This window comes from Capsicum annuum, chromosome 5 (genome assembly GCF_002878395.1).
Source record: "Capsicum annuum cultivar UCD-10X-F1 chromosome 5, UCD10Xv1.1, whole genome shotgun sequence".
In the NCBI taxonomy this organism is placed as follows: Eukaryota; Viridiplantae; Streptophyta; class Magnoliopsida; order Solanales; family Solanaceae; genus Capsicum; species Capsicum annuum.
Window position 1 is genome coordinate 146,861,600 of NC_061115.1, and position 26,862 is coordinate 146,888,461.

Sequence of the window (26,862 nt, forward strand, 5' to 3'; positions counted from 1 at the left end):
ATCATTCTCTCAATTCCATCATCAACCTTTAAACATATGCTTACAATATATATATATAATTTTAAATCAATTTGGGGGAAAGCCTAAAGGCCAAAACAATATCATCAATGCTTCTAAAGCATGAATATATTTATAGATCTGAAGAACCCTTTCTTAAAATTAAGATTTCCATACCCACGAGATTTAAGAAAACCCCGCATACCTCTATTTAGGAAATTAAAGCATGTTTCTTGATGCCCACGGCTTGGGGATTCCAAATCTCCAATTTGTTTCAAAAACCCACGGTTATGTCTTGAGTTATTTAGGATTCTTATTTGAAACCTTAGGGAGAGTTCTTGGTGGATTTTGGTGAGAGTAGGTGCATTTTGGTGTAATAGGGATTAAATCCCATGGTCAAGATGTTAAGGGGTTAGAAAATATCCCAAATACCCTTAATGAGACCGTTATTAAAATATAACTGGGTGCCCGATTTAATGGGCCGCGATGCGCCACTATCGTGGTGGCTCACTGAAAAGTTATGAATGGGATTTGGCCTACTTCGCGGCGCGCCACCATCGTGGAGTCTCACTGAAAATTAACCATCATCTCACTGGAAAGTGACGAATGGGAATTCGGCCCACTTTGTGATGCGCCACCATTATGGAGTCTCACTGGAAATTGACCATCATCATTTAAACCCTCTCCGCGATGTTCCAAGGACAGGAATGATGGTATTTTATTATTAGGACTTAAATTAACCATAACTTCTTTACCGAGTGTCCGTTTTGGACGAATCTTATGTCTACGAAAAGCTTATTCAATCATATACAAAATAAAAAGTTGAAATCTAAGGAATTCCACAGGGAAATAAGTATAAATCCTTCTAGAAGCCAATGCTTGATACTTTAGGGACAAAAATTTAGCTAGAAAAAACTTCAGGGCGTTGCAGTTTGAAACTTCTTTGAAACTCGATAATTGTCCTTTAAAGAGCAAACTTGCATGTTCTAAATCTTTCCTGAGGGTAGATCCTCCTCTTTTTAGGTATAACATCTTGTTCAAAGATGGTCCAATCACTCCTAATGAACCTAGTGGTAAGAATGATGTTGAAGGTATAGCTTGTCTTGAAGGCTATAGCCTATATACTAACCCACTATGGTGTGACAACATTCCTCATAAAGATGGAAATCTCTTCTTGAAAAATGAGAGTACTCTTAAGGGTAAGGAATGTGTAGTCTTGGAAAGGAATAATCAATTGGGTGATAATAGCTTTGATTTTCTTGAATATTTGAGAAACCTGATATGTGATTATTCCTTGAAAATTAATTATGGTTGTGATTCTTTTTATGATACCCCACCCATGTTTGATGACTATGAGGATGAATTTCTTGTTTCTTGTGAAGACTTAAGTAGTAATCCATTTGATTCTGGTTGTGGTGTGTATCTACTTAAGGGTTCTTCCATGAAAAGAGAAAGTGTCCATTGCTTGGAAATTATTTCTTCTTTAACTTTGTGTGACCTTATTGTTGGGAGTACTCATGGTGATGATTTTGAAACTAGTGGTGAGTACATACATGAGGATACCTTAGTTGAAGTTGACTTGAGTGATACCTTTCTCTACTCTCTATTTGTTTTTGATGATGTTTATGCTATTGTAGAGAGTGTATCTTTCAGATTGGGTGAAGCCTGTGGGGAAAAAGAGTATTTTCTAGACCCATGTCTATGGCCACTCTTTCCATTTAACCCAGGTGCCAAATGTGGATATTATGATGTTGGCACACCCAAATTGTTTCTTGGTCTACATGACAACCAAAGTGGCATTCTTGAAAACTCAAGGGCAAAGGTGTCATTGTCTCCTTGGGGTAATGTTACTAAAGGTGTATCCTTGCTTGACACACTTGTGCTTAAGTTGGATGATTCCCAACTTGTGGATGCCAAGTTGATACTTTACTTGAAAGGAAGAGGTTATATGTGCTTTAGTTCCTTAAATCCATCCTTATGTACTTTATGTATTATATCTTATGGGCCAAATTGCATTCTTATAGATGATAGCGCCTTGGATGATGCCTTTACACTTGATTCCTTCCTATACTACCTCTTTTCCTATGATGACATCCATACTAGTTTTGGATTTGTATTATGTAGAGGTAGGACACTTGTTGAATGACAATGCTATGTGGGTTTGGTTGACTATAAGACCAATAGTGGCACCACTTTTGATAAGGACACTTGAAGATATAATGAAACAATTGTGTCTTGTGGTTTCTAAGATAAAGGTAGTCTTACCTTTTGGCTTTAGTGATACCATTAAGACCTTGGTAGTTTCTTTATCTCTTGATACTTTTCATAGCCATATCCTTTGTGACATTTTCACTAAGTTTTTCATTACTAAAAAAAGGATTTATTATTATATTTCAAGTGTGCACCCCCTGGTATGATGATGTTATTTGTTGTACTAACCCTAACCCTCATACCATGAGGATGTTGTGCTTATTTGTCCTTTCTTTGGTTTTGCAAGGTGTGGATTCGAGGTAGGATCCTTTTCAAGAAGGGGAGGATGATACGAGCCAAAGAGCCATCATGGCTTTTGATGACATCATTCGAGGCCCATACATGAATATTCAAGCTTTGGTCATATTGAGGGTACATGGACATGCATGGAGGACTCGTTTTGAGCTTATAATGGAGCAAAACCATATTTGGAAGATTTTTTGGGACTTGTGTTAATGCCTACCAAAGGGTTCTAAGAGGTTTCACATTTTGAAGCTTGAAGAAGAAAGAGGGACCCACGGAGCATTGGAGGGGCGGCCTTGGAGTGTAAACACTCATTAAGGATGTTTTAGTCTTTTTTTTTTGTTTTCTTTACACTCCATAGGAGCCCCTTTTCATTAAGGGTATTTTGATCTTTTATGTAATAAGCTATAAATAGACTCTTTAGGCTTATTTTCTCATTAGTTGATTATTGATATTTGAAAAACTTCTTCTTCTCTCTTTGAAAGTGTAGTTTTTAGTGTAGGGCTTGGAAAAGCCATTATTGATCCTTGCTTAGAAACGGTGGTTGTAAGGTGGAGTTGATTCCCTTAGCGGTCACCGTAAGAGTTTGGTGTTTTTATTGCGGGTCTTAGGGGTCTTATTGTTTGATACATGATTTGGTTCCTATTTCTTGTAATCTCATATGTCAAGCTATCATCTTATTTTATTGCATTTATTTGTTATCTTGTTTCTCTTAGTCTTCATCTCTTTAGGTCATTCTCTTATCACTCTCGATGGTTTCAAACATAAAAATGTGAAGCTGTTCAACAGAATGTTTGCAATGGTTGATACCATCAAGTCTGGGACATCCTCCTCCTCCAATGAGATCACAATCTTAATCCAGAACTCTTATTCCAGTTTTACCAAAAGTGTTAAAAAATCCTATAATCAGTTCTGCACTAACATGCACAATACCTTAACCTACTTCTAGCCAAGCGATAAAATTCTAGACTTTTATTCAAAAGTTGCTTATCCCTTTCTGTGATTAAGGTTTGTATGATGATATTCCTAACCTGTCCTGACACCCTTTTATTTTAATCTATGTTTTACCTTTGTATAGTTTACTTGTGTGTTCCTTATTTATTTTGTGCATTTCTCTTGTATGTGGTTTCTTTTCTGCCTTGTTTTGGTCTTTTTGATTATGTCAAAGGGGGAGAAAGACACAGACACATCAGTAAGGCTACAACTAAGGGAGAGCAAGTCGACTGTTGTCTGATGGCACTGAAGTCACATCAGATAAGGCTACAACTGAGGGGGAAAGTCAACTGCCGAAGGCATTGATTCAAGCAAGACAGGGGGAGCTAGTTAACTACTAAAATAGAAAAGTCAACTGATGTTTAATAGTTGTCATTATCAAAATAAGGGAGATTGTTAGCTTCCCATATCAATGTAATATATTTTAATAATGACAAGTTAATAATTGACAAAATTGCAGGATACTGAATATCTCTAAGGATAAAAGAATATCTTGCGCAAGGCAAGTAGTATCCACCTACAAAGAACCGGTGCTAAATAGGGAATCACGCCAATCAAAGATTTCACTAGATCCCTAAGTTTCAGGAAGATGATTGAAGATCAATCCCAACAATATCTCTCACGACAAGGCAAAACAAAAGAAAATCACAGCCTCTACATAGACATATCTGATATGGACATGTATGGCTGTGAGAAAGGAAGGATGCACCACATATGGATATATCTGATACGGACATACCACATGGTGCAATCCCTCAATCAAGGAATCAATTCAAATCCTTGATTGAGAAGAAATCCCTTGGGTTTCCTTATGAAGGAAAGAAGCAGAAGCAGTTGAAGGATATAAAAGCAAAGACCAAAGATAGAAGACATCATGAGACTTCAGGAAAAATCTTAAGTATGTCTCAGTCATAATCTTGATAAAACTTTAAACTCTCTTGTTTACAATAGTTACAAAAGAAAGTTCGAGTCAACTTAATTATACCAGTTGAGGTTGTGTCACAAGATTTGAATATCATAATAAGCTTCAGAACTGGTTTTCCACATCTGTATACCGGGTCTATTTTGAAAGATTCGAAGAAAACTCTCGAAACCCAAGGGGACTGGAAGTAGGCACCACAATGGTGTTCCGAACCAGGATAACTCATTGTGCCATTACTTTATTTACTTACATACTTATCTGCCTAGTTAATCCTAACTCTATTCTGTTTAAGTTTATCTGTTTGCGGGTGAGTCGGCTGTCAAACTTGACCAGTCGACTCAAGAAAATTTCAATTAACCCCCCCCCCCCTTGATTTTCATATAGGGGCATAAGTTCAATTTCAAAACCACAAAATTTGTCTTAAGAGACCTTAATTTATTTCTATAATTTATGCTAGACAAGACAAACGTTCTCTAAATTATGCCTTGAAAATTAGATAGTACATAATTTATACTATATGCCTTGTGAAATTAAGTCATGGTTAAAGATATTTTGACTCATAAATTTTCATTAAATAATCAACAGGGACAAATTTAAAATCACCACTTTAAAGGGCAAAAATTAAAATTACTCCAAAACAGGGGCAGTTGGTGTAAAAACTTGGAAATGGTATACATATTGGACAAAATGTGTAGTTGATGGTTGTCATTTTGGACTGAAATTACTCTTCTTGCAAAGTAAATTATATCCACATCCCCAACCTCCCTTATACTTTGTCATTTTGGTCACTTCCAAAGTCCAATCGAGTAACAATTCCTGCAATCTTTCATTTTGTAGGGTACTTCTTACTTATTAATCCATTCTAGAATAAATGGCAGGGTACTTCTTCCCTTTAATGGCATGCTTTTATAACTAAATAGATATAATGACATGTTCTAGGTCATAATTCCAAAAGTATGTTTTTCTTAAGTTTCATATCTAAACAAATAATGTCACATTTGAAACGAGGCAGGGACTGAGCTACATGTTAACTTACGAGTTTTGCAGAACTCGATAACTTTGGTTCAGATTCAATATTTGGTTTTGAAAGTCCATTTAATATGTATAAATAATTATCAGAATGCAATAAATTGCCTTTTCAAAAATTCAATTTTTTTCAAATTTGAACTAAATCTATAATAACCGAACGCAAGCTTACAATCTTGGTTCTACACTTCTACCTAATGGAAAGGAGTAGTTATTAGTGCACCCAAATTAGCCTTTGTCATGAGTTTATCATCATATATTGTTGCTAGCTATCTAGCTAGCTGTATAATAGCTACTAGCTAAGTTATGCTTCCCAACAGTTCAGAAAAAGTTTAGATCTGCCTCTCTTGTACGTATGTTCATTTATTGCATTTCCCAAGTTAATGATAAGTTCTTCTCCCCACCCAACATGTAAATCAAAAGATACAGATGTTCCTTTTTTGTTCTTAACCACGTAAATCAAAGGATACAGTTGTTCCTTTTTTGTTCTTAAGCATGTAAATGAACTGGTAGGAAGCAAAGAACAAATCGAAGTACTTTTATAGAGGCGAAGTTAAAATTTAAAGTTTATGAGTCAGAAAATCTTAGTCCTTTTAATTAATAATTTGTATCTATTAAATGAATTTATATATATATATATAAGATTTGAGTCAAATTATTGAGTTTAGCCGAATTCGGTTACAACACTCTAGCTTTGCTCCTAACTTTTTGGGGAAATTATAAGTTGTATGATACTAGCATAGGGATTTGAAAGTAACTTGTCAAGTCTCGATTCACGAAAGTCAATTTAACTAATCTTCGTAGCTAAATTGAATTAGATTAATTCATATATTTAAAATTTTAAATTTATGTTCGGAAACTATCTGAAAAATATTATAAGTTGCAATCATTTTCATGTCAATATGATGAAAAAGTACATCTTAGAAGTTGGTCAAAGTTTATGCAATTTGACTCTCGAAGAATAAAATGTGATAAGTAAAAGTGGATGAGAGGGAGCATTAGTTACAGTATTTGGTTGTACATACAATAGTTCATACATCAGCAGTTGATGTTGTTCACATGCATTGGCTTCTCCTTCTATATAAAGATTGAATTTTTTTAACAGAATACCATTACAATATTATACTTTTAAGTGTTTTGAGAGGAAAAACAGTAAAAAAATGATGAGTTGCTGGGGTTCAGTTGTGATGTGGTTTCATCTAACAATTGTTATTGCAACTTATAATAATTTGGTGGAAAGCAAATCATGTGCATTTGAAGCAATTTTTAATTTTGGAGATTCCAACACTGACACTGGTGGATTTTATGCAGCATTTCCATCTCAAGGGTCTCCGTATGGAATGACTCATTTCAAAAAACCAACCGGACGGGCAACTGATGGAAGGGTCATCATTGATTTTCTTGGTATAATTTTCATCTTTTGGAAGAGTATTGATCCGATTGTGGCATTATTTTTCAATTTCCGCTTCAAAGAAATAAAATCACTTTTATATTCGAAAAATATTTTACTTTAATTTTTTCATTTTGCCCTCAATAAAAAGCTTTTTATAATCACATAAATGATATAACATATTTGATATTACAACTTTGAAAAGTCTTACAGACAAACACTTATGATTATGACACATTTTTTCTGGTTGTAAGTTTCAAATGTTTTTTAAGAAAATAGTGATGATGAGTGCTCAAACTTATTACATAAAAGGTGTTTCTGGTACAAAGGAAAATGTTTTTTAATTTTGTTGAGTTTCATCGCTTAAAATATTTTTGTTAGGTCATTTTTATCTGTTATATAGTAAATAGCTTATTTGATTTCGACATTACAAATTTCACATTATATAAAAAGGAATACTTATAGATATACTTTGACAAATTGATAGACTACATTTTTGTTGACTAATGGAGGTGTATAACTTAAAATTCATTATTTAGATTACCTAAAGGGGACATGCACAAATCATCCTGCATTCATGCAGGGTCAAGGGAGGACAGCACTCTAAGGGTTGTGATGCATTTATTCTAATGCAAGGGTTAGTGACTGCAAGGCTCGAACCGTGACTTATAGATCACACAGAGATAATTTTATCGTTGCTACAAGGTTTCCCTTCTTTATTTAGATTAGCTAAAGGGCAGTCTGTTGCACAAATTAACATACTTTCAAGCAGGATCTGGTGAAAGAGTACACCCTAATTTGTGTGATATACGTAGCCTTAATATATGCAATAGGGGTTGTTTCTACAACTTGAACCTCTCACCTATAGATTATAGGTTGCTTCAAAGCTCACCTTCTTGATTTGGATTACCTGATAGTACAATTTTATTTATACTGCCATCTGTCGGTGACTCTGGCGTATAGAATTGAATCTCCAAAACAGAATTATGTTCAGAAGATATATACATGCATGTCCATTTTTGTAAGTTCATGATTGTATTTTTTTCTTACCGTTCCCAAATGACAAGAAAGCAAAGTTGGTGGAGTTTTGTAATTACAAGTCAGAAAAAAAAGGCCTTAGCTGTAAAATGCAAAGTTGGTCCAAGTAAGGGTGGAATAGCTTTTGTTTTGTACGTAGGTTTCAAATTCTTTGTCCTACTAATAGAAACTATACGTGAGATTGAATCTTGTGACTTTCCTTTGTCTTTTTTTTTTCTTCACATTATTGTGACTTATAGAAATGGAACCAGAGATTTAGAAAACGGTAAAACTGTATTCACATTATTGTGTCTTACAGATTGAAACCGGAGATCTAGAGAATGGTAAAATTGTCTTCATATGATCTATTTGTGTTACGAGTTTGAACCGTGAATTCAGCCATTAATGTTGCGTTATATAGGCTGCCTACATCACACTTTTCATGTGCGGTCTTTCCTCGACCTTGTCCAAGACCCTGTGTGAACACAAAATGCTTCATGTATCGGCTGTTGTGTTTGTTTTTTTTAGCGAAATGATCAACAATGTCTAGTTGTGGTCTTAAAGACCAACATCGACCAGAAAAATTATAAAATAATTTCTAGGTTACTAAAAATTTTATTAATTGTAGTGTTGTTTGATATACAGCTCAAGGACTAGGGTTGCCATTTGTGAGTCCATATTTGCAATCAATTGGATCTGATTTCAGACATGGTGCCAATTTTGCAACATCAGCATCCACAGTGCTCATGCCACAAACTTCATTGTTTGTATCTGGTGTTAGCCCTTTTTATTTGGAAATTCAACTCCGACAGTTCAAGCAATTTAAGGCTAAAGTCGATGAACTTCAGAGTAAAGGTAAACTAAATATTCCATTCATCCCAATTTATGTGGTATATTTGGAATTTCAAGAGTCGATTAACTTTTTCGTTTGATCACAAATTCTTTATATGACTTTTAAATACTTCAAGTTGTTAATTATACTAATGATTTATAGTATTTCTTAAAGTTCTTACGTCTAAATTCAATCAAACTTATAACTAGTATTCCATTTAACAAATATTATAATTTTGACCTTATTCATAATCTTGCTATTGTTTCTCTTTCCAGGTAACACTAATCTACCTCCCTCAGATATATTTGGGAAGTCACTTTATACATTCAACATAGGGCAGAATGACTTCACTGGCAATTTGGCAAGTAAAGGAACGGGTGGAGTGAAGGAGTACTTACCTCAAGTAGTTTCTCAAATTACCAGCACCATTAAGGTAATAACATTAGAATATACTCAGTGTCTCAATTTATTTGACGTAATTTGATTCTGCACGAAGTTTCGAAAAGAAAAAAAAAACTTTTTAAGTTCGTGGTTTTAAATGTGTCACAATATTTCTCTGTCAAAAAAAAGTTCTTATTAAAGATAAATTAAAAAATTAAAATTAATTGATTTCAATATAGAAATTGTTGAGTTCCCCACATCAGTTGTGGACAGAAAATTGGTTTTTTTATATCGTCTTAGGCAGTCCTCACCTCATAATCTAAAGTTTGGATTGAGTTTGGCTCAAAGTTCATTCTTCATCATGGCATCATAGCCAAATTATCCATCTCAAATTCTGAGTTGAACCCGCAATTTTATGTTGTTCACGCTTCAGCTGTCAAGCCTGAGCTAGCAGGAGCTGTTGAGCTTCCCTCATCAATTATGGATTGAGGACTTGATTACCTCATGATCTAATTTTTGGGTTCAATTTGGTTCAAGAGCCACTTCAGTTAGTGAAGAACTAATAAGAAAATAGTATTACATAAACTAAAGGGGGGGTAGCATGTAGGGTCTTAGCATTTGAAGCATAATTAGCTGGTTCTATAACTTGATAGCTAGTGTAAAACCCTAATCCCATGTTGATTTAATTGATTTTTCACCAGGAAATCTATGGATTAGGGGGAAGAACATTTTTGGTACTTAACCTTGCACCAATTGGATGTTACCCAGCATTTTTAGTGGAGCTCCCTCATGAGAGTTCTGATATTGATGAATTTGGATGCATGAAATCATACAATAATGCAGTGGTGGACTATAACAAAATGCTTAAAGATGCATTGGCACAAACCAGAAAAGATCTTTCAGATGCAAATGTTATTTATGTTGACACTCATGCTGTGCTCTTGGAGCTTTTCCAACACCCCACTTCTCATGGTACTTTATTTTCGTTATATTGCCAGCCCCTCAAAATTGTGAGTTAATTTTATTTGGACACATCCAAACTATGACATGTCTCAGTTGACCACAAGAATACATGATAGGTGTTTCTATTAAATATTCCGACTCATTATTTGGGAAAGTGTTTCTATTAAATATTCCGACTCATTATTTGGGAAAGTTTATGCTCATGTTCAAAAGCGCACGTTACATAAATTAGTTAATCACATAAAATATGAATCCTCCTTTAATTATACACATCAACATCAATTGGAACATGCATGAAGTTTACTAGTGTTTTTTTTTGTGAACTTGGTAACTTGCATGAAGTTTTATGACTTATTGAGGCTAAAAGGCATAATTAAAGGAGGTGACATGCTTTACATGGGTAACCTGGATGCTTAAAAAAACAGACAGAAAGATTATCCAAAATTTGAGTTGGAAGTATATAATAAGAAGGCTTTATCATGCATATGTATGTAGGTGCTCAATTGGAACAAACCATGATTATATTCCAATGCCTAAATAAGATTTACTATCAAGTTGAAGGGGCCATCGAGGTGTTCTGCCTATAATGATGGACCAGCTTCTAATGATGGTTTTTTTTCTTTGTAGGGTTTAAATATGGAAACAAAGCATGTTGTGGAAATGGAGGTGGTGCCTACAACTTTAACCAGCAAGTTTTCTGTGGAAATACGAAAGAGATAAATGGACAAACATTATCAGCCACAGCCTGTGAGGATCCATACAGTTATGTGAGCTGGGATGGGATACATGCCACTGAAGCAGCAAACAAACTCACTGCAAATGCCATTCTCAATGATGATTCTATTTTTGATCCTTCATTTTCACTGCATAAATTCTGTGATATTCAGCCTATTGGCTGATACATGTGCCACGAGTTGTTACTAAGAAAAATGAATAAAAGAAAGTGATGCTTTGAATTATATTGTTATTTTGTGCAGTATTACAATGGCGAGTTCAAACGCCAAATACACATCACACGCCAAATACACATATCGCGTTGCGCTCCTAATAATCGGTCAAATCTCGAGGGGCCTAAGGTAGTTTCTTCTAGTAGTGGTGACCAAAACTGATAAATCTTGTTGCTACGAGATCATTACGAGTCCTTTGATAAGCCGTTGCTCATCGAGCTTTCAGGATGGCTTCAGAACAACAGTTACCGGGAAGGGAGATTTTTATGATTAGAAACCATCCGATCCTTATATAGTATGACTAAATGTTCCGTAGTACAATAGATGTATCAACATCTAAACTTATGTAAGAAACTATCTTCTAAACGGCTATCTCTATAGCTATGATTTATCAAATCAAGTCTCGACTAGAACTTGGGAAATATGGATAGAAAAACAGTAAACCAAAGCCCTTCATCATTCTTGGTATTCGGACCCAGAAGAGATCTAAATCTTATCATGGAAAAAAGACCTGATCATCAAAGAAACTCGAAATCCAATGGCGCGCATAAACCACAAGCTTCCAGAAACACGGATCAAGAGCTCGAGTATAGTCGCTCTTTCTGCACTAATCTCACCTGGTAGGGGCTTCTTCTCATGTCCGCAACACAATCACATAAGCGGCAATCAACTTCTTCTCATGAGCCAAAAAAAGTACTTTCACCAAAAGAAGATCAAAACAGCTGATGTTTGGTTGCAGAAGGCTACTAAAGCAGCACACTGAGCTGCTGTCTCTAGCTACGTAGAAATAGGCACTGAACAAACCAAACACACCGACATATGCCTTCGATGATTCAGTTGGTTTTGGCTCCTACGTCTTCAATTATTACTGAACCTTTCAGCAAAATTCTCTTATTGCACAAACATTTTCATTCTAATCTTTTCCAGTTACTAAGTGTAACAACTGCAAAATATTTCAGTAGACAATGGACGTCTGAAAGTAACTTTTTCCTTTCAATAAGCATAGCTGACACCAAATATGAGGACGACATTCATACCAGGCCAACTTTACATAATACTGCATCAGCAAATGGCCAGGCCTTAAGAGTTCCCACTCCGCACCAAATTTTCTGCGCAAGCCTTTTATAGATGGCAAAAACTGGGATACTGAACTACTATTTAAAGCAACACAACATCAGACAGCATCATAAATTAATCTCCTAAGAACTCAAGAATGAGTCTTAAGAAGGCAACACTGCCATTGGTCCAGTGAGAAATCTTGGCTTTTGTAGTAGGAAAGGATTGGAATTTAATTCTGCAGAATCTGTAGCCCTAATGGTTACAAGAAAACAGAAAGCCCTAGTGGGAGTGAACAATTGCAATTCCCAAATGAAAAACACAAACCCAAAAGATTCTAAACTTCCTACTTGGACGAACTTCTTATTATTTTTGGTTAAAAAGTTACCCGCTCCTACTTGGACAAACTTTCAGAACTCCAAAGTTGATTCCCTTCAAACTCTGTTTGCTCAAACAGCATGAACCCCTCAAAATAATAAGTGTAACAAATAAAAGAAGGAAACAAGTCAGACCATTTAAGTTCGCTTATCCACAAAATTCATGATCCAGCATCATCACGACACATTACAAAACTATTCAAAAAGCGGTAGTGATGAACTGAGTCCAGATCCCTCATTATATTTACCCTAATAAAGGCAAAAACTCTAGACCAATACCTAAGAAATCAGTTAATCAGCTACAGGTCCAACTGTAAACCTAGAGGCCCTACAAAAACTAAAGGCTAGGATTCTGCAATCGAAGTCTACTCACCCACATCCTCAAATCCAAGTTTCCTGTTCTCGGAAAACAACTTAAAGAGCAGAAACGGGTACACATATGTTCTACAAATTATCGCTCATGTAAGTAGATGAAGCACCTGTAATGAGGTACAGCAACCAATTCAAAAATGTGACGACGCCCAAACGTTTCAGAAGTGTAATGTAGGCAAACCATCCACCAACAGATAGCCAGACTACGAGCATAACTGAACAGAAACTAGCTAGAATATTCCATTCGTTTCATGGAAGCATAGTTTCCATACAGAACTCCAATGCACAAAGCTCAATCATACAACTTCAAACGATGCACAAAAATACTCTTTCAATGTTTATGGAAAAAGAACGCCACAAAAATGTTAGTAAGGCCTATGACAGGATTCACTAACAACAGTTTTGAGTTTAGATTAGATTTTGTCAATGTCTTCATCCTCGAACTCAATGTAATCATCAGCACAATTGTCATCCTCTTCATCCAGACCATTAGCAATGCCCTCATTAAGCCTTGTATTCTCTGGTAACTCTCCATATGCCTTCAATAACCTGGCTTCATCAGGCATGTACTTCAAGATCACGTCAGCCTTGTCATCCTAGCAAAATCAAAATAACAAGTTAAAAAAAAGCAATATACACATTAGAACATAAATTTCCAAATCCCATCAAAGCAAACCTAAATAAAATAAATTTCCAATTAGAACAACGACGACAACAACAACAATGCCTTAATCCCAAGCTATTGATGTCAGCTGTATGAATCATCATTATCCAATGCTCTGGTTGAGTCCAAAATAATTCCAATATTCCATGCTTATGGAAACATTACTTGTTCTCTAATATACCGTAGAGGTTATTCTCGAATATACTGAGTTTTATAGTAAGCACTAGTCTTTACATATTATCACCTATACAGATTTTTAAACTTCCATTGTTTTCCATCTCTTGCTAGATCTTTTGAGATAGTCTAAATCTCTTGAGGTAACTTCTTTCTAAGTGCAATCTAATAACCGGTGCACCTAGAGGACTACATAAAACGAGATCAAACCATCTCAAGAAACATTTTCAGTTTATCCTCAACATGCTACTTGTGCTGATAGATGCAATCATTTATTATCTTATCTCATCTTTGTATGACCACATATCCATTTTAACATCCACAACATACATCTTATAGACTTGTTGGGCTTAAGATGTGACCTTTCACTTGTTCTATGGACCTTGCTTTTAACTGATAAGCATCTTCCTACAACCCTTCTGTTGCACTCCTCCATTTCAACGATACTACTTAAATCTAATGTGTAACATCTTCATCTATCATTCCGTTCTCCAAGAACACTGAGCATCTAAACTGTCAAGAATTAGATACCTCAACCCCATCGAATCTCACCTCGACTTCCAAATCTGGCTAATCTTCAGTGAGTAAAATTTTGTCCTACTCTTAACTTATATGAAGTCCCTTACTCTCTAAAGTGCTTCATCGCTCGAGCTTTTGAATGACCACCTCACTAGTCCCATCAATTCACAAACTCTTGCTTGCAAAGAGCATGCAACCTCATCCTGCATACCGTCGGTTAGCCCATCCCATAACAAGGGTAAATATACATGAGCTTAGCGCAAAGCCCCGGAGAAAACCCACAATAACAGGGAACTCCTCCCGGCTTTCATTCACAACTGTCAATCATACATAAACTTGCTACTTCCATGTGATAGCATGTTCCTACTAATAGCATATTCTCCCATTTAACTTAAAATCCTCGGTCATTCTATGCCCTTCACCCCCCCCCCCCCCCCAAAAAAAAAAAAATGGAATCAATAGTTCTATCTTAATATAGAGGAGACTATGTCTGTACATCATCCCGTTTCTACTTTCTTCATTGAAGAATCGATATATTTAGTCAAGGTGATCAAATTTTACACTACGGAATAGAAACTAACAATAAGGAAACATCTAGGCACAAACAAAAATTAGACCAAATTTTCTTTTCGTTAAAAAAAACACAACAAATTTCTTTTTTTTAATAACTGTGGTGTTCGGGCCATCTCGCCACCACCTCGACTAGTTCCAATAGATACCTATCACCTCCCACCAACAACAGGTACCAAATAACTCTGTCCACCAAGGTTAAAACAGAGGGCAAGAGATCACCTAGTCTTTTTGTCTTTGCAGGGATTTGAACCTGCTACCTCATGGTTCTTAACCACTTCATTGACCACTAGAACACACCTTTGGTATTAAAACAACAAAATTTATCAAAAATACAAAGACAAGAAAAGGTTATCGAAAAAATTGGATCTTGCCTGATAGTCAAAATTTTACACTACAGAGTAGAAACTAACAAAAAGAAAATCATCTGGGCATGAACAAAAATTACACCAGATTTCTAGGTAATCTTAATAGCTCAATTAGTTGGATACATGAATTTTCAACTTGTTCGTGAGGGTTTGATTCCCCACCTTGTAAACCCTCACCTACTTCACATTTCCCTACCCCATTTAACATTAAAAACACAACAAATTCTTTTTTTATTTTTGTACTGTGGTGTCCGAGCCACCTTCCTCCCACCTCTTACTAATTCCACGGCATACCTCCCACCTCTTACTAATTCCACGGCATACCTCCCACCTCTTACTAATTCCACGGCATACCTATCACCTCCCACCAGCAACACGTACCAAACATACCAGATAACTCTGTCCACCAAAACTATGTCAGATGAGAAAAAATCACTAGTAGTTTCGTCTCTGCTAGGATTTAAACCCCTTTATCGACCACGAGGTCACACCCTTGGATACTAAACCACAACAAATTTTTCAAATAGAAGAAAAGGGTGTAAAAATGTGATCTTGCCTGATAATCACGAAGGCCAACAAGAATGATATCACCAGCAGCGATCCAAACTTTCTTGTGCATCTTACCACGTATATGACAAAGACGTTTAGTACCATCAATACACATAGCTTCACATCTTCCATTACCAAGCATACGTAGGACTTGCGCATATTCTTGTCCGTCTTCTTTGAAAACGAGTTCTCTTTTCTCATCATCAGCTTCGTTCTTTCCTCTCTTCCTATTTTTACCTCCCTTACCCTTGTTCTTCGGCATATTTGTTTCTTTCTTTGATTTGCTTCTCTTTCGATTGGAGAAGGAAGAGACCCTAAATTGGAAATAGGGGGCGTTCTTGTTCCTCTATCTATATGATTCTTTTGGGTGCAAGAGTTAAAGCCACGAGAGTTGTGGTGGATCTTAGGACCAAGTTACCCTTTTGTACACGTGTGGTGGACAAAAAGCTTCACTATTCAACATGGCATTGCTCTACCTTTTTTCCTTTACGGCCGGTGAGGGATAAAAGAATAATTAATTTTTTAATTCATTTTAGAATAAATTTTTCTCACATTTAGTTTAAAAATATATATGCTATATCTTATTTAAGAATTAATTATTTTGTAATTATAATGTTATTTTTGGTTCATTTTAAAATATAGTAACTAATTTTTAGATAGCTAAATTTTATGGTGACTTGTTTCACAATTGAAACGATTTTTACCCTTTGTTTGGATGGTGGTTTTTCATGGTATTATTACTAAGGGGTCGTTTGGTTGGAAAATAATTATTTCAAAATAATTTATTTTGGGATTCTCCGGGATAACTAATCTCACCATCCATATGAGATAACTTATCACATCACTATGGTGTAAATGGTGGGATAAATTATCCCGATATTAACTAATACTTTCAATCAAACATGGGATAAAATGATCTTTCATTTTACTCAGAGCTACTTATCTCTTATACCTCACACAAAACGACCCCTAAAGAAATTATGTTTGTTTTGATTTTTCCTTTCCACTCTGTTTGGATTGGTTGGAAAATAATTTTTCGTGATATGATATGATTATTAAGAGAACCATATGTATTTTGATTGATTTTTAAAATACATGGTATGGTATGATTTTATTTCATGATTTGGTAACCACGAAAACTCTCACGTTATGTAACTACAAATCTAGTGGTATTTTATGATTTGATTGTTTTTTTTTCAATTATATTCTTATTTAATATTATATAATTATATTTTATCATTTACCTTATATTATTTAATTTCACCTACCCGACCCCATCCCCACCCTCCAAGGAGAAAAAAAAAAATTTTGAAAATTTCAAACTTTTTCTTATTCCACCTCCTACCTCGAACCCACCCAAAACTTTTTAAAAAATTTTATTTTTTAAAAAAATAATTATTTTTTTCTTATCTCACCCCTTATCCCTACCCCTTCCACCACCATCACCATCACCAAATTTTTTTAAAAAAATATTTTTAAAAAAGTTTCAAAATAAAAATTCTTACTTCACCTCCAACCCATTAAAAAAAATATTTTTTTAATTTATTTTTATAAAAAATCAAAAAGAAAATTCTTACCCCCTTCCCTACCCCTACCCCTACCCTACCCATATTCCCACTCCACTACCGTCACCTATATGTTTTTTTTAAGAAAATATTCAAATTTTTTTTATTCCACCTCTTTATCCAATTTATTTTCATTGTTTTGTGTAGAATATATAAATAGTTTTAGAAAATATTTTCTGTTTGTGTAACGAACACAAGAAAATAAATAAGAAATAATTTATTTTTCTAAAAATAATTTTTTGAATTCCATACCGAACACACTCATGCATACACAAAAAATGCATCCAAATTTTATACTTATCGTTGGTGATCACATCTCAAGACACTCAAAAAAAATGAAATTTGTAACTATAAAAAAGAATCTTATTACATTTATTTTGATCTACTATTTTATTGATTTTATTAGAATTTACATGAATTTAACAACTTAATATATTTACATGGCATAATTTGAGACAAATTAGCAGGGAGAATTTTTTCTTAAAAATTAATGATAAATTTAATATTTATAATAATTACGGACATTTAGTAAACTTACCAATTACAATACAGTTTCATACCGTCAAATCAAATAATAAAATTATTATTAAACAGAAGTGAATGATACAGTCCATACAAACATTGTATTGTACTATATTGTACAGTTGAATATCATACCATATAATATCGTACATTATGGAATTATGGGAAACCATCATCTAAATAAAGTGTAAAATGTATGGTATGGCATGGTATGATTTCATGATTTAGTAGTCATGAAAATATTTACTTTGCGAAACCACCGATTTGATGGTATATCATTGTTTTTTTTTTTTTTTAATTGTGCTCTTACTTAAGGGTGACGAATGGGTGGATCGAATTGAATTGAATGAATTGGATATGGATTAAGCTTAAATGGATTGGATTGCAGTCCATCCATATAATATATGGTTAAATATGGATTAGATAAAAATGATTCCACCCACTTTAACTCTTAAAATCAAAAACTTAAAACTTTTATATACATATCAACTTGATTTTTTATCACCTACCCCATCCTCCTCCCCCTACCCCTGACCCCCACAAAAAAAGACATAATTTTCTATATATTAAAAAAGCTACTTTCAACATGTTAGCTTATAGAAATTAAATAACAGGTTGAGGGTATTTTAGTCATTTTACAAGATTATTTGCTTAAAGAATTTATCTTTTCTACCGCATTATTGGTATCTTATTAAAAGTCTTAGAAAAAGTCCACTATCTTTTATTTAATTACAGATCATGCTCTTTCAAAAAGTCCATCTTTTTTCTATTTAATTACAAGATTGTCCGTACAAGCTACATTGAAATATCCTAAAATATAAGAGAAAAGACATAAAGTAACCATTGAAGTTGTTTCAAATTTGTTAAAAGACATTTTAATTTTGCGAGCGACCTATTACCCTTTTATTCTTTTTCAGTATGTATCGATAGCCTCCTTAGAAGCTGAGGTGACATTTAGAGTGTGTTTTACTCTCCTATAACGAGTGAATAAGCAACATTAATTATTTTTCAGTATTTATTTAATTTAAAAAGTACCACTTTTTCTTACTTTATGTATTTTCATTCTACTTTTTCTATTATTTTTTCCTTCATCTTCTTTCTTGAGAAGATCCACAATTAGACACCTATTCTTTGTTATTTTTTTTATAATTGCTTCTCTGTTCATTATTTCTTCATCTTCTTCATTTCATCAAGATTTTTCTTAATCTTTTTTTTTCTTTTGATTAAACCGACCAAATAAAGAAGAAGGAATTCTAAATTATACTATGCAAAAGGAAAAGACAGAAGTAAATGAAAAATTAAATGCCTAGCCAGTAGCATAAAGGATCAAATTTGAGCGAGTTGTGTGAGTCAGAGAGCTTGCAAGTTACTCTACAAATTTCAGCAAAGCTCTCCAATATCTCAAACAAAACGGATTCATGTATTTGCTTGAAGTATCCATATATAGTTGCAGAACCTTCTTTCAGTTGTTTAGCAAGCAAATGCATTTGAAAAATATAGTTCAGCAGGCCTAATTTCTGGCCTTAACCTCCTTACTTTTCTCTTTGTAGTTTTTTTTTCATTTTTATTTATTCCTTCGAGGTCTTTTTTTGATAAATTTTTACTCTAATTTATAATTATCGTCTATTTTTTTTTAACTGAGAAGGTTTATCAAAATATTTTGATCCATTATTTTTTATTAATGAGTGATCAAAACTTTACCATAATTTTGTGGAGATTTTAATTTTTTTTATTTTACTTTTTATTTGGCTATATTTAATAATAGACATAATGGAGATGGAGTTATAGCCACAATGCTGTTGATTCAATCAAAAAAAATAATGGTGATGATAGCCATGTCAGAGATAATCAGCAACAAAATTGAAGAAGAAACACGAAGAAAGTGGAGCAAATAGTTGGTCTTATTAGCACACAATAGGATTGAAGAAGAAAGGAAGGAGAAAAGACAAAGAAAAAAGTAAACAAAAATAAAATAAGAAAAAATATAAATAAAAATAAATATTAGGATATTAGATAAATGTAACACGTGGTAAGCATTTATTGGTACGTGATTGACACTTTTTCTTTGCAACTGAGATTGAACAAAAAAATTCTATTTATACTACTTTAAAATTATTTAGACGGGTAATAGATCGCTTGCAAAATTAAAGTGTCTTTTTACAAATCTCGGATAAATTCAGTGGTGACTTTATATCTTTTCTCAAAATATAATGACGGGTAGGTCCCATAATACTTTCCAAAATCGTCATAGTTTAATTTAAATTGTCAAATTTAATAAAATTAATAAATTTAATAAGATGATAATTTTATATTAATTAATTATAACATGATATTTAAAGTAAATAAATTTTATTATTTTACTTGACTTTCATATTCACAATTAATTTTTTTACTTATTTATTTTAGTAAATTTAAATTTAAAATTTCTAATGACTATTTTCTTAAGATTTGTGTTGAGTCAATATGTATTAAGTAAAAAAAAGAAATAAAGAAAAATATATAATAAAATGTTACTGTTGTGAGAGGTGAGCATAATTCACTATCCAATAACATGTAAGAATGTCGTATTTTGTATATGCAAAACATGGCATCCCGTACTTGATTAATATACTATTCCTGTGAGTTATCGATGATTAGTATTGGATATGATAAAATTATGTTAATTTTTATATGAGTAGCATAATCAATTTTGAAATTTAAACTATAGGCGTTAATTATCTGTCGGCTTATAATCATTTACATCATTTCAAATGAAAGCAAAAATTTTAACGTTATGTAAAAAATATTTTACTCATATAAATTTATCAGGCCGCTTCGATATTTTTTCATTTTCTTTTTTTCTAAAACTAAAAACTTGTCTAATTTACAATTTTAATTAAAGAAATCTAATAATTTTTCAGATGTGCACAGATAAAATTTCGACACTCAATTAATATATATATATATATATATATATATATATAAACTTAGAAGGAAAGAGCATTCATACCTTATTTAAAAATTATGTAAAAAATATTATAAATTGCATAAGTAACAACTTAAAAAAATTTAAAAATATAAAATATTTGATTGACTGTTGAAATTATATTAATGTCACTTAAATTGAAATAAAAGAAAAGGTATTATTAATCGTAATAATTCAAAAATTAAATTATTTTAACAATTGATTATCTAAATTCTATTTGTGTCACATAAACTAAAACAAAAAAATAACATAAATTGGGCCCATGCTAATACGGACCGTCGATATCTAATTTTTCGAAAAAAGTTACCCTCACCTCTCCTTTTTTGCCTCAATGCACACTCACACCCCTTACCCTGATCCCCTACCCCAAAAAAGTTACTCTCTCCGTCTTATTTTATGTGTCGCCATTTGACCGGGCATGAAGTTTAAGAAATAAGGAAAGATTTGGTAATATTTATCAAATTGTTCTTTCTCAAAAAATGTCTTAATGTCTTTTTTTTAATTAAGTGAGACCAATAAGGGTAAAAGTGAAATTGTATCTTTAAATAGTTACCAAATAAGGAAAGATGACATTCTTTTTCAAACGGACTAAAAAGGAAATGATGACACATAAAATGTAACGGAGAGAGTATATTTTTTTTAAAAAAATAATTTTTCTTTTAAAAATAATTTCTTACCCCACCCCCACTTTTTATACCCCCTCCAACACCCACCCACCCACCCACCATCTACCCCTACCTACACCCTAACCACCAACCCCTGAATTTATTTAAAAGAAAAATTTCAAAAATAAAAAATGAAAATTAAAAAATTTGTTACCTGTCACCATTCCCCCACCGATCTACTAACTCCCTGACAACGCCCAAGCGCACATGCAAGTGTACGTAGTCTACCAAGTAATATAGTGGCCTTCAAGAAAGTCGAATATCGATCCCATAGAGACTTGATTTGGCAACGATTTAATTTTAGTTCACTGTCTAGATTAATTTAGTGCGAAAGTAACCAAAAAGAGAATTTTGAATTATTTTGTAAATAATAACAAAATAAATAATTCAAAAAAATAAATTCTTGGAACAAGCAATGGAGTAAAGCCAGGGTTAAAGCACTCCGAACAATCATACTATGTTATTGAATCTTATCCGCTAATTTGCTTATCTTGGTTGTTGATTCGTAGGGTTAATTGCATGATCATGGTTTCCCAACCTATAATCTTTTACCTAATGTAGATATTACAACTACATCGTTGAGCGGGGATGTAATAATCCAATTAAGTTAATTAAAACTATTATCCTACGTATGAATCAAGTAAGGCATCTAAGTACATCCCTGACCTAAACGCTAAGTTTAATTCTTTATTTTATAAAAGAATAAAAACCCAAACTTTTTTTATTTCCATTTTTTATCTCCCTATTCCTTCTGCCGAGATCAAAAGGTCAACAATATATGTATTTTATGGGTGATCAATCCATAAAATAATTAAAATAAGAATAAACAAACAACCAAATATGATAAGCATAATTAACGAAATTAATCCAAAACAATAGTAGTCATGTTCTTGGCTTTAACCTCAAAGAGGGAATTTTTAATCACTAATATTCATCATCATGATTCAAATAATTGAATACATGATATGAAAAATTAAAAACTAAATAAAAATAATTAAAATATAATAAACCGCGTAGCCACCTTGCTTTTCGTCCAAAACAGTGTTCAGCCGTGTACTTACGTGTCAAAATAATGGTTAAAATGTAACGACCGAATTCCAATTACATAGTATATGTCCAGGTGTCTCAGTCGTGTCCTGTTTCAACTTGATTTCTTTTCCTTATATATAAAAAATATATTAATTATGGTGGGAATAGGAAAGTCAACAAAAGGATTCCTTATACCCTCCTTAAAACACTTGCCTTAAATTCTATTCAAAATAGGAACTCTCCAAGCTGTGTCGGCAACCGTGAATGATTAAGCGACGTGACGCGTCGCTGAATGCGTTGTTGGACCGATGCGCCGCGTCAATTTAGCATCTACTCACTGAAATTTGCTTCAAAGATTTTGGTTAAGTATAAAATGTCCTATCCTTTGTCCATGCTTTTTGTAGTGTATTTCCAATAAAATTTGGTCTTTAAATCATCAATATATCACCGTATTCATCTCACAAATCCTACTACAATATCACACACCACATATTAAAGATCAAAATAACACAATATTCTCAACGATAAATCAAAACAAGAACTAAGATAAGATAAATTCACAATGATCTCCCATTTATTATTCCAACTCTTGACTTGATCAAATTGAGATTTGCTCATTACAAATAAGTTGTTCCACTCATAATTACATCATTAAAATATTTGAAATAAATTAAACACATTAGAATCCAACGAGATCAACTAGACACACAACTAGCTCAAGGTAGTAACACTAGTTTTCTGGGTTGAACTCTAAATTACTCAATTAAGTACAAACTTGTTTGAAAAATACTTTAAACATTGCCGGATCAGCAGCACGGAGGCGTTCCGGTGACATCCAAACTTTGGTTCTTTCGTAACTTTATATAGTTTGATTTCTTTATATTATTTTGCTCCTTGTCTTTTACTTTGTGCCAGGCCATTAGTGTGCTGTATTTTTCTTACTATTAGTTTTGTCCTTACCTCAGTTTTATTTTTTCTCCCTATTTGAGTTTAGTTTTGTTTCTTGATTATTTCTTCTAATTTGTGTGAGCCTTGTATTTCCTGCTGCTGCTTTGTTACTACCATTGTTTATATTTTCTTATATTTTCTTATAGTAGTGGCTGTGGGCGTTGATGGTTGAATAGGGTCATGTCTGAGGGGGTTGGGGGAGGGGGCTGTTATGGGGGCGGGGAAAGAGGAAAGGGCGGGGGTAGGAGGGAGGCCAAGGTTTGGCCTTAGGGGCGGTAGAGGAAGACATGTGGATAGAGATGGTAGGCTGATGGTTGGGTCTTGGAATATGCGGACTCTTCAGGGTAAGTCCATAGAGCTTGTGAAGATTCTTAGAAGAGGAGGATTAATATTACGTGAGTTCAAGAGACCAAGTGGGTAGGGTCTAAGGCTAGGGATGTGGATGGTTACAAGCTTTGGTACTCTGGGAGTGAGAGGCGTGGGAATGGAGTTGGCATCTTAGTAGATGAAGAGTTTAGAGGTCAAGTAGTAAAGGTAAAAAAAATTAGCGATAGGTTGATGACTACTAAGTTGGTCATTGGAGGTTTACCCTGAACGTGTGTAGTGCTTATGCGCCGTAAATGGGCTTGGATGGGTAGGAGAAGATGCGGTTTTGAGAGGCTTTGGATGAGGTGGTGAGAGTCTTGCCTAGCTCGAAGAAGATTGTTGGAGCAGGAGATTTCAATGGGCATATCGGGGTGTTACCGGGAGGCTTTGGTGAAGTGCATGGTGGTTTTGGTTTTGGGGAAAGAAATGAAGAGGGGGCTACTCTATTGGATTTTGCGAGGTCCTTTGGGTTGGTGGTGGTGAACTCGGGCTTCCCTAAGAAGGACGATCACCTGATCACCTTTCGAAGCGCGATAGCCAAGACCCAGATTAACTTTTTGTTGCTTAGAAAAGGGGATAGAGTGTTGTGTAAGGACTGTAAGGTCATCCCGAGTGAGAATCTTTTGACTCAACATAGGCTCTTGGTTATGGATTTGGGTATAAAGAAGGATAAAAAGTGAAGGGGTGAGGAGTGTAGACCTAGAATTAAGTGGGGAGTTATGACGCCAGTGAATGTATGAAAGATAGGGGAGAAGTTGGCGGGAATGGAGGTGTGGGGATATAGGGGGGACGTGGATAGTATGTGGGATAGGGTGGCTAGGTGCATCAGGGAGAATGCTAGTGAGGTGTTGGGTGTTTCTAGGGGCCGGGCCGAGCATCATCGGGGGGATTGGTGGTGGAATGAAGAGGTTAAGAAGAAAGTGGAGACCAAGAAAGGGGCATATGCTAAGTTGGTTGAGAGTAAGGACGAAGAAGAGAAACGGGTAAACAACAAAGAGTACAAGTTAGCTAGGAAGGAGGCTAAGTTAGCAGTTACGGCGGCTAAGACGGCAACTTTTGAGAGCTTGTATGCGGGGTTACAGGAGCAAGGAGGGGAAAAAAGTTGTTTAGACTTGCTAAGGCTAGGGAGAGGAAGGGTCGTGACCTCGACCAGGTGAAGTGCATTAAGGGGGAGGACGGTACAGTGTTGGTGGAGGACGGCCACATTAAGAATAGATGGCAGTCGTATTTTCATAGGCTCTTGAATGACGAAGGGGATAGAGCTATTGTGTTAGGGGAGCTGGAGCACTCAGAGGAGTGTCGGGATTTTAGTTATTGTATACGTTTTAAGATAGAGGAGGTTAGAGAGGCTGTTCGCAGGATGCAAAGGGGTAGGGCGACGGGGCCTGATGAGATACCGGTGGATTTTTTGAAGTTTTCTGGCGAGGCTGGTTTAAGGTGGTTGACTGGATTGTTTAACGAAATTTTCAAGACGGCGAAAATACCCGAAGTTTGGAGGTGGAGTACTATGATCCCTCTTTATAAGAACAAGGGTGACATTCAGAGTTACAATAACTATAGAGGTATTAAGTTATTGGGTCACTCTATAAAGATTTGGGAGAGAGTGGTCGAGGTGAGGTTGAGACGGATAGTGTCTATTTCGGAGAACCAATTTGGATTTATGCCTGGCCGCTCAACGACGGAGGCAATTTACCTGGTATGGAGGCTGGTGGAACAATATAGGAAAAGGAAGAAGGACCTGCATATGGTGTTTATCGACTTGGAGAAGGCATACGACAAAGTCCCCGGGGAGGTGCTTTAGAGATGCTTGGAGGTCAGTGGAGTCCCGGTGGCATATATCAGACCAATTAAGGACATGTATGATGGAGCTAAAACTCAGGTGAGGATGGCGGGAGGAGACTCAGAGCATTTCACTGTCTTGACAGGATTGCATCAGGGATCTACTCTTAGTCCCTTTTTATTTGCTTTGGTGATGGATGTGTTGACGCGTCGTATTTAAGTAGAGGTGCCTTGGTGTATGCTTTTTGCAGATGATGTAATTTTGATTGATGAGACGCGGGGAGGGGGGTGTGAATGATAAATTAGAGGTGTGGAGACAAACTCTTGAGTCTAAAGGGTTCAGGTTGAGTAGGAGCAAGACAGAGTATTTGGAATGCAAGTTTAATGACGTGAGGCTGGAGAATCAAATTACGCTCACTCTCACAAAGAATTCACAAGTTACAAGTAGGAAACCATAGGCTTGCCCTTAGTGTAGTGCTTCACTAATAGTTGAATGTAAAGTTTATGATCAATTAGGACTTTTTCGGGTTGTAATGTAGGCTAAGAGATGGATAGGAACTATTTGAGAATAGTGACTAACCTCTCTAAGCGTTTTAATACATCACTTTTATGCAATTAAAATCATTCTCTAACAACCAAATTACACTTATTCATTCATCCATAACTTTTGTTTTTGCCCCATCTCTTTTAAGTAATTTTACAAACACATGATGGGCGTATTGTTTATTCCCACAAGAATCAATTTTTCTCTTTTTTCATAATCATGACAATATTGTAAGCATAAATTATATCACAATCATCCACCACACATTAATTATACACCAATAACTATTACCTTGGGGCATCAATTTCACCTTTTCTTCTTCAATTTCTCAAACTCCTTACACAATTAATTTTTTTATTAAAAGCACTTAGAAGCTTTTTGGATTAAATTATGGTCTATCAAAGAAGGAATTAGGCTACTTATAAGGATACCAGAGAAAAAGCTTAAGGCTCAATGGGGGTTAACTAGGATAATGCATAAGGGTAGGTAAAAGAAGGTATAAAACAAGGCTATCAAAGAAATGCCTATATCATCTCCTAAACCCACATTCTTTATTTCATTTCACACACACACCGGGCAAGTTTTAGACATCATATGCAACAAAGAATGTACAAAAAATCTCACACACACATGGCACATGCTCAACTCAATAGGATCATCATAGACTCCTAACCAATAATAACACAAATTCAAAATTAAGCCAACAAGTACAAGAGTCACAAACTTGAGCCTAAGAGTTTTAAGAATAGTAATTCACTCAAACATGCTTTTACCAACAAACCCACCTGCATCATGTAATAAAAAATAGCACCAATAAAAAATATCTCACTTATTCCTAACCTAAATTTTTTAAAATTGAGCCAAAATTT

The 26,862-nt window shown here is 34.5% G+C and overlaps 2 protein-coding genes and 1 long non-coding RNA gene across 3 annotated transcripts; 1 reads left to right on the plus strand and 2 right to left on the minus strand.

Annotated features, from left to right (window-relative positions):
- Positions 1–6,531: 6,531 nt before the first annotated feature.
- LOC107843508 (GDSL esterase/lipase At4g01130) lies at positions 6,532–10,973 on the plus strand. Its single transcript, XM_016687817.2, has 5 exons — positions 6,532–6,835; positions 8,484–8,693; positions 8,946–9,103; positions 9,753–10,023; positions 10,642–10,973. The coding sequence occupies exons 1-5, from the start codon at positions 6,592–6,594 to the stop codon at positions 10,911–10,913; spliced, it is 1,155 nt and encodes a 384-aa protein (XP_016543303.1). The 5' UTR covers positions 6,532–6,591; the 3' UTR covers positions 10,914–10,973.
- Positions 10,974–12,982: 2,009 nt separating this feature from the next.
- LOC107843509 (eukaryotic translation initiation factor 1A) lies at positions 12,983–16,006 on the minus strand. Its single transcript, XM_016687818.2, has 2 exons — positions 15,618–16,006; positions 12,983–13,362 (listed from the first exon to the last, which is right to left on the minus strand). Exons 1-2 carry the CDS (start codon positions 15,870–15,872, stop codon positions 13,180–13,182), a joined length of 438 nt encoding a protein of 145 aa, XP_016543304.1. The 5' UTR covers positions 15,873–16,006; the 3' UTR covers positions 12,983–13,179.
- LOC124898925 lies at positions 15,302–15,611 on the minus strand. Its single transcript, XR_007055920.1, has 2 exons — positions 15,416–15,611; positions 15,302–15,385 (listed from the first exon to the last, which is right to left on the minus strand). It is a non-coding gene; the product is annotated as an uncharacterized LOC124898925 (long non-coding RNA).
- Positions 16,007–26,862: the final 10,856 nt, after the last annotated feature.